Genomic DNA, 12,269 nt, shown 5'->3' on the forward strand with positions numbered 1-12,269 from the left:
CGAGGAACCGACTAGAGAGCAGGCTATTCTGGACTGGGTTTTGAGCAATGAGGAAGGGTTAATTAGCGATCTTGTCGTGAGAGGCCCCTTGGGTAAGAGTGACCATAATATGGTGGAATTCTTCATTAACATGGAGAGTGACGTAGTTAATTCAGAAACAAAGGTTCTGAACTTAAAGAGGGGTAACTTTGAAGGTATGAGACATGAATTAGCTAAGATAGACTGGCAAATGACACTTCAAGGATTGACGGTGGATATGCAATGGCAGGCATTTAAAGGTTGCATGGATGAACTACAACAATTGTTCATCCCAGTTTGGCAAAAGAATAAATCAAGGAAGGTAGTGCACCCGTGGCTGACAAGAGAAATTAGGGATAGTATCAATTCCAAAGAAGTAGCATACAAATTAGCCAGAGAAAGTGGCTCACCTGAGGACTGGGAGAAATTCAGAGTTCAGCAGAGGAGGACAAAGGGCTTAATTAGGAAGGGGAAAAAAGATTATGAGAGAAAACTGGCAGAGAACATAAAAACGGACTGTAAAAGCTTTTATAGATATGTAAAAAGGAAAAGACTGATAAAGACAAATGTAGGTCCCCTGCAAACAGAAACAGGTGAATTGATTATGGGGAGCAAGGACATGGCAGACCAATTGAATAATTACTTTGGTTCTGTCTTCACTAAGGAGGACATAAATAATCTTCCAGAAATAGTAAGGGACAGAGGGTCCAGTGAGATGGAGGAACTGAGCGAAATACATGTTAGTAGGGAAGTGGTGTTAGGTAAATTGAAGGGATTGAAGGCAGATAAATCCCCAGGGCCAGATGGTCTGCATCCCAGAGTGCTTAAGGAAGTGGCCCAAGAAATAGTGGATGCATTAGTGATAATTTTTCAAAACTCGTTAGATTCTGGACTAGTTCCTGAGGATTGGAGGGTGGCTAATGTAACCCCACTTTTTAAAAAAGGAGGGAGAGAGAAACCGGGGAATTATAGGCCGGTTAGCCTAACGTCGGTGGTGGGGAAACTGCTGGAGTCAGTTATCAAGGATGTGATAACAGCACATTTGGAAAGCGGTGAAATGATCGGACAAAGTCAGCATGGATTTGTGAAAGGAAAATCATGTCTGACGAATCTCATAGAATTTTTGAGGATGTAACTAGTAGAGTGGATAGGGGAGAACCAGTGGATGTGGTATATTTGGATTTTCAAAAGGCTTTTGACAAGGTCCCACATAGGAGATTAGTGTGCAAACTTAAAGCACACGGTATTGGGGGTAAGGTATTGGTGTGGGTGGAGAATTGGTTAGCAGACAGGAAGCAAAGAGTGGGAATAAACGGGACCTTTTCAGAATGGCAGGCGGTGACTAGTGGGGTACCGCAAGGCTCAGTGCTGGGACCCCAGTTGTTTACAATATATATTAATGACTTGGATGAGGGAATTAAATGCAGCATCTCCAAGTTTGCGGATGACACGAAGCTGGGTGGCAGTGTTAGCAGTGAGGAGGATGCTAAGAGGATGCAGGGTGACTTGGATAGGTTGGGTGAGTGGGCAAACTCATGGCAGATGCAATTTAATGTGGATAAATGTGAAGTTATCCACTTTGGTGGCAAAAATAGGAAAACAGATTATTATCTGAATGGTGGCCGATTAGGAAAAGGGGAGGTGCAACGAGACCTGGGTGTCATTATACACCAGTCATTGAAAGTGGGCATGCAGGTACAGCAGGCGGTGAAAAAGGCGAACGGTATGCTGGCATTTATAGCGAGAGGATTCGAGTACAGGAGCAGGGAGGTACTACTGCAGTTGTACAAGGCCTTGGTGAGACCACACCTGGAGTATTGTGTGCAGTTTTGGTCCCCTAATCTGAGGAAAGACATCTTTGCCATAGAGGGAGTACAAAGAAGGTTCACCAGATTGATTCCTGGGATGGCAGGTCTTTCATATGAAGAAAGACTGGATGAACTGGGCTTGTACTCGTTGGAATTTAGAAGATTGAGGGGGGATCTGATTGAAACGTATAAGATCCTAAAGGGATTGGACAGGCTAGATGCAGGAAGATTGTTCCCGATGTTGGGGAGGTCTAGAACGAGGGGTCACAGTTTGAGGATAGAGGGGAAGCCTTTTAGGACCGAGGTTAGGAAAAACTTCTTCACACAGAGAGTGGTGAATCTGTGGAATTCTCTGCCACAGCAAACTGTTGAGGCCAGTTCATTAGCTATGTTTAAAAGGAAGTTAGATATGGCCCTTGTGGCTACAGGGGTCAGGGGGTATGGAGGGAAGGCTGGGTTCTGAGTTGGATGATCAGCCATGATCATAATAAATGGCGGTGCAGGCTCGAAGGGCCGAATGGCCTACTCCTGCACCTATTTTCTATGTTTCTATGTTTCTATGTTTCTATGTGTTCCTGTTAAATCTTTCCAATGCTCTAGGAGTCAAAGTCACAGGTTAACTTTCCCCAGGTAGTGCCTTTCCATGCTGTCATTCATTAAATGGGTGCCGGGAATGTGCTGCCTGGGCCCTTTTCATTTTAGGGAACTAAATAGGTTAATCTAAGTGGCAACGCGAGCCAAGTGTGTCAAATCTTTGACCTTACTGCGGTGCTTCTTACAACTAAAATAAATCAAATATATATGTTACATAGGGATACTGCATCCTTCAGTACACCACAGAGGAAGGATGGCTGGGAGTACTTCAGTTCCGATAATATCACACAAGATTGACAACGAAACTAGTTTTGATATGAGAATCAACCTTTCAAAGTAACACGTGGCACATTGCCTTCACTTTGATTTAAAATGCTGCACTAAATGAAGCTTAGAAATAAACTAGTTTTCCATGCCCACAAAATGCACCGAATATATACCAGAATCAGGTTTATTACCACTGATATATGTTGTGAGATTTGTTGTTGTGCAGTAGCAGTACAGTGAATACATAACATATGCTATAAATTATAAGAGGCTTTCTTATCTTAAGGTTATGTATTTTCTTTGTAAGGGGGAGGGGGGCATTGAGAGTAAAAACTTTTAAATCATTATTTAAATTGAGCAGCAAGCGGAGTTCTGTCCTTTTGCTTTTCTTCTTGGAGATGCGTTCCGGCCTTTTTTCTCCTTTGCCGGATTTCTATCCATGGGATCATTATCTGTTCAGAAAACTGGCGGGGATGAAGCTGTTCCTAAAACATTGAGTGTGTGTCCTCAGGCTCCTGTACCTCTCCCTGATCGTAGTAATAATCCTGGGTGGTGGGGGTCCTTAATGATGGAGCCGTCTTTCTGAGGCATCGGCTTTCGAAGATGTCCGCGATGGTGGTGAGGCTACTGCCCATGATGGAGCACGTTCAGTTGTGGTATTAATTTCTGCCTGAGCAAACAACTGAGCTCAAAAGGCAGAGAACAGTTCAGCCTCTCTGGACAACATCCATTTACTTGCTGGTTCTAAGCTCCTGCATTCAGTTTCAATTGAAATTTTGACATCTTGATGATGATCCTGTTATCAAGTTTTAAATCTGCGCTGAAGACATCTTTATTTTCCAAGAGGGAAACAGATGCTCAGAGTCTAATAGAGTATGAAATAACCACTTTGGGAGTGAGGAGGAGGGTGGCTTCTGAATGACTTCCTAGCTTTAGCTCTTCAGTAACAGACAGGGATTAATTTCAACTTAAACTCAGCACATGAAGGGCCCAGGGGCATACATTGTCATTCATCTGTTCTTTAATTTGCAATGAACTTCTGCTGTACTGAAGTTTCAATGCAATACTAAGGCAAAGTGGTTTCTATAAGCGTTCATTTCAAGAGGATTAGAATATAAAAGCAAGGATGTAATGTTGAGACTTCATAAAGCATTGGTGAGGCCTCACTTGGAGTATTGTGAGCAGGTCGGGGCTCCTTATCTTAGAATGGACGTGCTGAAACTGGAGAGGGTTCAAAGGAAGTTCACAAAAATGATTCCAGGGTTGAATGAGTTGTCATATGAAGAATGTTTAACGGCTCTGGGCCTGTATTCACTGGAGTTCAGAAGAATGAGGGGTGACCTCATAGAAAACTATCGAATGGTGAAAGGCCTTGACAGGGTGGATGTGAAGAGGATGTTTCCTGTGATGGAAGAGTCACCACCTCAGAATAGAGGGCGTCCTTTTAGAACAGAGATGAGGAGGAATTTTTTTGGAAAGAGAGTGGCGAATCTGTGGAATTCTTTGCCACAGGCAGCTGTGGAGGCCAAGTTTTTATGTATATTTAAGGCAGAGGTTGATTGATTCTTGATTGGTCAGGGCACGAAGGGATAAGGGGAGAAGGCAGGAGATCGGGGCTGAGAGGAAAATTGGATCAGCCATGATGAAATGATAGAGCAGATTCATGGGACAAATGGTCTAATTCTGCTCCTATATCTTATGGTCTTATTACAGTGTAAATACACCAATTCTAATCAAAAGTATACAATTGAATAAATATTCACAGATGGCTATGGAGGCGAAGTCATTCAACATATTTAAAGTGGTTCTTGATTGGTAAGGGCATGAGTGGTTACAGGGAGAAGGGAGGATGATGGGGTTGAGAGGAGGATAATGGGGGTGAGAGGGATAATAAATTAGCCATGATGGGCTGAATGGCATAAATCTGATCCTATGACATATGGACTTATTACTTTGGACATAAGCAGGCAGTGAGAGCAGATTGTGAAGAATAGCCTTAAATGGATGTTTTCAGTGAGAAAGGAGGAAATAAGATGAAGACCAAAATAACAAATATTGTCTCTTATCCACACAGATTACCCAGCTGAAGATTGAAAACAATCCATTTGCGAAGGGATTCAGAGGTGGAGATGACAGTGACTTGCGCGTATCTCGTTTGCAGAGGTACGTTATGCAACAAACATGCAGGTACTACATTTTATTTCAATGACTCCATCTTTCTCTTCTAACATCAGTTGTGTTTCTTTTACAATTCTTATTCTACAATGCAGTGTATTTTCTGGGCATATTAAAATGTTTTATTTCTTTAACTTTTTCAATTTGTTTAGAATTCAGAAAACTAATTTATTTTCAACTATAATATTTTTCCATCAGAAAATTGATGACGAATGAGGAAGCTGTAAAATATTATTTGTAAAATATATGAATGCATCAGAAATTGAGGATATGTTTCAAATTCAGGAAGTAAAATATTTCTAATTCCCCTTCAAGATGGAAAGAGGCTCTTCAACCCATCTAATCAATGCCAGTACACAAAGCAGTCTCAATCCTCCACTAATTTTCTCTTATACTCGCTTAAGCTCTCATTTCCACCTCCTACATTGCACGAGGGACACTTTTCAGTGAATAAATAACCACCAACCTGCATGGCTTTGGGAGTTGGGAGAAAATGGCAACACTCAGAGGAAATCCATACAGACATAGGGAGAATGTGTAAACTCCGGACACCAGTGAAATGAATTGAACCTGGGTCACTTGAGTCCTGAGTCTGCAACTCATCTGCTTGTGCCACTGTGTCACTTGATGATGCGTTTGGAAAAGACAACAAGTATGAATAGATCTAAGCTCCATGTAGATGAAGATCAAAGAGATTTAAATATAAATTCACAAAGCACGATACAAGCACTTCCAATATTTTTTTGGATTCAGCTGCCTCTTCCAATTATTGCTAATTGATAAGTTAATAAAAACAGTCAAAGAAAGAAAAAAGTAATATAGTTTTTGAACAATGCACACAAAATGCTGAAGGAATTCAGCAGGTTGGGCAGCATCTATGGAGGGAAATGAATAGTCGACAATTTGGGACGAGACCCTTCCAGAACTTGGTGTGTGTTGCCTGAGAGTTCCAGTATCTGCACAATCTCTTGTGTATATAACTCTTGATTTTATCTTGCGAGGTTCAGAATGTAAAACTCAGAGGTAATGAGGACTCTGTGTTAAAATGCTCTGTGTCTGCCACAAAAAACAGGATCTCACGGTGGCCATCAATTTCAATTCTACTTCCCGTTACCAATCCAACATGTCACTTCATGGCTTCTTCTACTGTCACGATGAGTCCACACTCTGGTTGGAGGAGAAAACCTTATATTCTGCCTGGATAGCCTCCAACCTGATGGGATGAACATCGATTTCTCAAACTTCTGGTAATGGCTTCTCTCCTTCACCATTCCCTTCTCTCAACTTAGCTCATAACTTCCATCACCTCCCTCCGGTGCTCCTCCCCTTTCCCTTTCCTCTATGTCTAATGTCTTCTCCTGTCAGATGCCCCTTTCTCCAGCCCTTTATCTCTTTCAACAATCAGCTTCCCAGCTCTTTACCTCACTCCTCCTCCTCTCTCGGTTTCATCTATCACCTACCACCTTGTACGCCTTCCTCCCCCCTCCCCACTGTCTTGCTCTCCTCTTCCTTTCCAGTTCGCATGAAGGGTCTTGGCCCAAAGCATCGACTGTTTACTCTTTTCCAAAGATGCTGCCCGGCCTGCTGAGTTCCTCCAGCATTTTGTGTGTGGATCCAATTTTTACAGTGTAAAATGATTGTTTCCACACAATGAAAAGATATTGAGAGCACAGAAATAGGATTCCTAAGTACCTCCTGTTAAGAGGAAATTCCAAAGCTCAGATTCTAGCACGAAAGTACCAACCTTGAAACAACAGTACTCTCTTCCTGGAATAATTTCTACTTTGAGACAAATCATGTGAGGTTTTACCACAATAAGACCGTAAGAGCATAAGATACAGGAACAGAATTAGGCCATTTGGCCCATTGAGTCTGCTCCACCATTTCATCATGGCTGATCCAATTTTCCTCTCAGCCACAATCTCCTCCCTTCTTCCCATATCCCTTCAAGCCCTGACCAATCAAGAATCTATCAACCTGTGCCTTAAATATACATAAAGCCTTGGCCTGTACAGCTACCTGTGGCAATGAATTCCACAGATTCACCACTCTCTGGCTAAACAAGTTCCTGCTCATCTGTGTTCTAAAAGGACACTTCTCTCTTCTGAGGCTTTGACACTCCCACCATAGGAAACATCCTCTCCACATCCATTCTGTCAAGGCCTTTCACTATTCGATAGGTTTCAATGATGTTACCCCTCATTCTTCTGAACTCTAGTGAATACAGGCCCAGAGCCATCAAACGCTCGTCATATGACAAGCCATTCAATCTTGGAATCATTTTTGTGAACCTCCTTTGAACCCTCTCCAGTTTCAGTACATCCTTTCTAAGATAAGGGGCTTAAAACAGCTCACAATACTCCGAGTGAGGCCTCACCATTGCTTTATAAAGTATCAACGTTACATCCTTGCTTTTATATTCTAGTCCTCTTGAAATGAATGCTAACATTGCATTTGCCTTCCTCACTGACTCAACCTGCGCCTTGAGTCTGAAAGAAAGTCTAGAATGACAGGAATGGATGAAAAAATATTCTGTGTAAAATCAGCAAAACTGAGTTCATAGAATTCACTGCAGTCAAAGACTGTTAATATCCAAAGTCAAACTGCACGATATGGAATGGCGGAATGATGGAAACAGAATGAAGAAGAAAAGGAAGTTTTAATAGAAAGAACACACACTAAAAATGCTGGTGAATGCAGCAGGCCAGGCAGCATCTCTACTACTTTTCTTTCAGTTAGTCCTGACGAAGGGTCTCGGCCTGAAACGTCGACTGTACCTCTTCCTAGAGATGCTGCCTGGCCTGCTGTGTTCCACCAGCGTTTTTAGTGTGTGTTGCTTGAAATTCCAGCATCTGCAGATTTCCTCGTGTTTGCGGTTTTAATAGAAAGAGGTGGGTAAAGTTGTTTGCTCCTGATGGATTTAAATGCTAACTCAGGTTAGTGTGCTAACGGTTAGCACAGTTCAGAGCACATCTACATGCAGCACTGTCACAGGAAAGCAGCTTCCATCACTAAGGACCCCCACACCCAGGCCATGCTCTCTTGTCATTGTTCCCATCAGGAGGAAGGTGCAGGAGCCTCAGGACCCACATCACCAGGGTCAGGAACAGTTATTAGCCTCAACCATCAGCCTCTTGACCCCGTGTGGATAACTTCACTCAATTTCATTTGCCCCATCACTGAAAAGTTCCCACAACCTAAAAACTCTTCATCTCATGTTCTCAATATTTATTATCGATAGATAGATAGATATACTTTATTCATCCCGAGGGAAATTGGGTTTCGTTACAGCCACACCAACCAAGAATAGAGCATAAGTATAGCAATACAAAAACCACAAACAATCAAACAACAAAATGCAAACTATGCCAGATGGAAAATAAGTCCAGGACCAGCCTATTGGCTCAGGGTGTCTGACCCTCCACAGGAGGAGCTGCAAGTTCGATGGCCACAGGCAGGAACGACCTCCCGTGTTGCCCAGTGTTGTATCTCAGTGGAACATGGCCAAAGTCCAACAGCAAAAAGTTCAATATCCAGTCTACAAACACGTTCCTCGATCGTAATATGACCCGGATTGCACCATCTGTTGTTAACCAGGACAGTAAGCACCCAACTCCTTTACGCTTACCGCTCTCAGTGCACTTCCGGTCAGCCTGAATGGTCTGGAAGCCCTCTATGGAAAAGTTTTGATCGGGTATGTCCTCGTGCAGCCCCGTTCCAGTGAAACACATAACTCTGCACTCCCGAAATGTTCTCTAACGCCTGGCTAGCGCCGTGAACTCATCCATTTTATTACCCGCCGAACTCCTCTTCTCCATAAGTCTCTGTTATCTCAACCTGGTCCTCTCTCCTCGACTTTGTGATCCCCCTCTTCATCTTCTTGTGTGTTTTCCTCCAGATTTCAGCCGGGGTGTCCGCCGCTCTGCTCGCTAAACCAGCCGGCATAAGCTCAATCAGCTGGTCCCTGGAATACACAATGCTACCATGCTTCTGTTCCGCTAATGAGACGTGTCGGAATGTAACTATTTCCAGTGCTAAAAACCCAAATAAAACTCTCTCTATCAGCATGTTAGAGAGGGTGCAGCTTCGACGTGTTACCGTGCAAAAAAAAACAAAAAATAACCTAAGTTAAAAAGTAAGAAGACACTGGTCGGAAGGGCTATAACAGGCTGCATGCACGACCGGCGCATGCGCACTACATATTGCTTATTCATTTTTATTTTCTTTTGTATTTGCGTAGTTTATCGTTTTTTGCACATTGATTGTTTGTCCATCCTGTTGGGTGTGGTCTTTCATTGATTTTATCATGTTTCTTGGATTTACAGTGTATGTTCACAAGAAAATGAATCTTCGGGTTGTATGTGGTGACATATATGTACTTTGATAATAAATTTACTTTGAACTTTGATTGGAACAACCTGTTTCAGTACTGCAATACCACTCTGTGCCCTACGACTTTAATAGAGTTTTCTGATAGTGAGATCATTCTCTTAAAACGGAAGAACTACAGTATTGGTTATGATGGAAAGGTTTTACAAGTAAAATAAAGGCAGATGGTGGAAGAAGGAATATTTCCTGCTGAATGTGGAAGGCTGCCATTTGAATTTATAAGATTTTAAAATGTGTTTTCTTTTGTCTCTGTGAAGAATGAATTACTGATTCAGTCCAAATTTTTAAACTCTTGCCTTATTAAAAGGTTACATTTAGACTTGCAGGCTAAGAATCTCACTTCCTTTCCCCATGCTTTAGTTATATTTGTGTGTCAACAATTTTGATGAAGAATTTCTCCTTCTGCAGTTACAGTGGAACTATATTTTTTAATTCTGATGACCGGATTCTCTGAAATTACATCTCCCAACTGTGGTGTTGTTTTTATACTTCAATGTTGGTTCCCAAAATGATCAGTTTTATTTTGCACAGAAATATATTTGTCTGTGCACCTTAGTCCAGTTCTCTTCCTTCTCCCTTTTGGTCTGATGTCTCAATATTTAATGTTAGAGTTGATCTACAGTACCAGTAGACTATTTTTCTGATGTCCTTTGTTTCCTTTGCAGAGAATATCCAGTTATTTCTAAAAGCATTGTTAGACAAAGACTTATTTCAAACCACGGTCAATTGACACCAAAGATGGAAAGCAACTTGACTCATGGGACGCAGGGTCATCAGCACTACCCTTATGACAACAATGGACCAATACAAATAACAGCATCGGGCACTCAGGATCTGGCAATCAGCCCATTTGCACCCCAGAGAGATTCAGGACTTATCTATCACTGTTTTAAACCACGAGGTAATTGATAACAACATTTAAGTGCAAAATTAATAGTGATTCATCTATAAGGCTCAAGCAAAAAGTAAAGGACAGTACTGAGAGTGTTTCAAAGAATTCTGTTTCAAGACTAATTATGAAATGTATTCTCTCCATTTGAGAAGTTTTACAATACACACTATTACCCACAATTGCCCACCCTTAGCTTCCTCTCACTAAGCAGGTACACCCACACATGCCCACACACACCACATTCAGTTTCCTACAGGTCATTTGCGTCAATGACTTCCCATCCCTCAGGACAGATGATACTTTATTCCTCCAGGATTTGAAAACTACTGCCAATGAGTTAAGGTTCGTCCATCGTCATCGAAGAAGACCTTGACACCATTAGTACTTTTTACGAGGTCGAGTTGCTAGCTCGACACTCAACCTGGAACAGATGGAAAGCGTGCCCAGGAGTAGCCAACTGGATTCAAACTCGGGAACCATCCTTTGCCTTTAAAACTGCATCAGTTTTCTTAGGTACACTGTTGTGCAGTTTTATAAGAAAATTGGCTAATACGTTGTTCCAGGCATTTTGGAAAACTTGCCACAGTTCTTCAGCAGACTTTGGCTGTCTTGCTTGCTTCTGTCTCTCCAGGCAATCCCAGACAGCGTCAGTGATGTTGAGATCAGGGCTCTGGGGAGGCCAAACCATCTGAAATCATATTTAAAAAGTCTAGGGTGCCTCAGACTTCAGCACAGTACTGTCAAACTCTAAATCATGTGTTCCATTTTACATATTGCACCTTTTTAAAACTATTCATCTCAGAATTTGGATCTTGTCAAAAAGCTGGCATTTAATGTACACCCCTAATGCATTTTATGTAAAATGAATATAACAAAGAGTATTGTATGATGTAAACAAAATATTTATATACTTTTTGTCATTAAAAAACAGACAAAATCCATGATGAAATAGCCTGTTTAATGGCACCCTATCCAATTCCAGGCATTTCCATTTCCTCCTCACAGTCCACAGTTACAAAGTTGCCTGGGCAGCATTTTGCCTGGGACACATTTCGAATTTTGAATTGGAAAGGGAAGATTTCAGGATCTTTCCCACACATTACCCCGAATTTTGATGTCGGCAGTGAAGTTATAGTGCTTGGAGTCTCTGGAGAAAGTCCCCTACAAGGATCCAACCATTTCTGTGGCATAGATTTCACCGTTTCAAATCACATGCTGCCAGACATCAGACATATCCAATACTAATGTTGCAAAAGCCTGATAAAATATCCAAACCTACTTAAGAATTTACAGTGACAGCAAACCAGGGAATTCAATGTGCTTATCTATTACTAAATTCTTAATAATTTCATAGGGACCACAATAAAGATGGAATTATGCAAAAGTGGAGGCAATCTGAAAGAAAAAGTTAAAATAGGGTCTCCTGGGATATCTGTATGAGGAGATAGTTTAGGGCTAGAAAGGATATTAAGTAATATTTCCAGCTTTGTAGGTAAGTTCCAACTCATTCACTCATGCGTTACAAATAAAAACTGCAAATATTGCAAGAGCAAATAATTTATTTTAAGAGATAGGTCATGGTAACGGGCCCTTCCAGCCCAACAAACCTGCGCCCCCGATTACACTCATGTGACCAATTAGCCTAATCTATTGGTCCTTGGAATGTGGGAGGAAATGGGAGCGCGTGGAGAAACCCCACTCGGTCACGGGAGAACGTACTAGCACCTTACAGGTAGCAGTGAGGATTGAATCCGAGTTGCTGGCGCTGTAATAGCGTTATACTAACCGTTACACTACCCAGTAACTAACCCTGTACCCTGTATACTAACCGTTACACTACCCAGTAACTAACCCTGTATACTAACCGTTACACTACCCAGTAACTAACCCTGTACCCTGTATACTAACCGTTACACTACCCAGTAACTAACCCTATTTACTAACCCTGTATACTAACCGTTACACTACCCAGTAACCAACCCTGTATACTAACCCTGTACCCTATATACTAACCGTTACACTACCCAGTAACTAACCCTATTTACTAACCCTGTATACTAACCGTTACACTACCCAGTAACTAACCCTGTATACTAACCCTGTACCCTATATACTAACCGTTACAC

At 41.8% G+C, this 12,269-nt stretch overlaps 1 protein-coding gene across 1 annotated transcript in view; it reads left to right on the forward strand.

The window, feature by feature from the left end:
• Window positions 1–12,269, forward strand: part of tbx4 (T-box transcription factor 4) — a 107,197-nt gene that overhangs the window by 89,555 nt on the left and 5,373 nt on the right. The window contains exons 6-8 of the mRNA XM_063031730.1: window positions 4,762–4,850; window positions 5,723–5,725; window positions 9,917–10,152. Coding sequence (XP_062887800.1) covers window positions 4,762–4,850; window positions 5,723–5,725; window positions 9,917–10,152 — 328 coding nt within the window. The remainder of the gene's footprint in view (window positions 1–4,761; window positions 4,851–5,722; window positions 5,726–9,916; window positions 10,153–12,269) is intronic.

This window comes from Mobula hypostoma, chromosome 23 (genome assembly GCF_963921235.1).
Source record: "Mobula hypostoma chromosome 23, sMobHyp1.1, whole genome shotgun sequence".
Lineage (NCBI taxonomy): Eukaryota > Metazoa > Chordata > Chondrichthyes > Myliobatiformes > Myliobatidae > Mobula > Mobula hypostoma.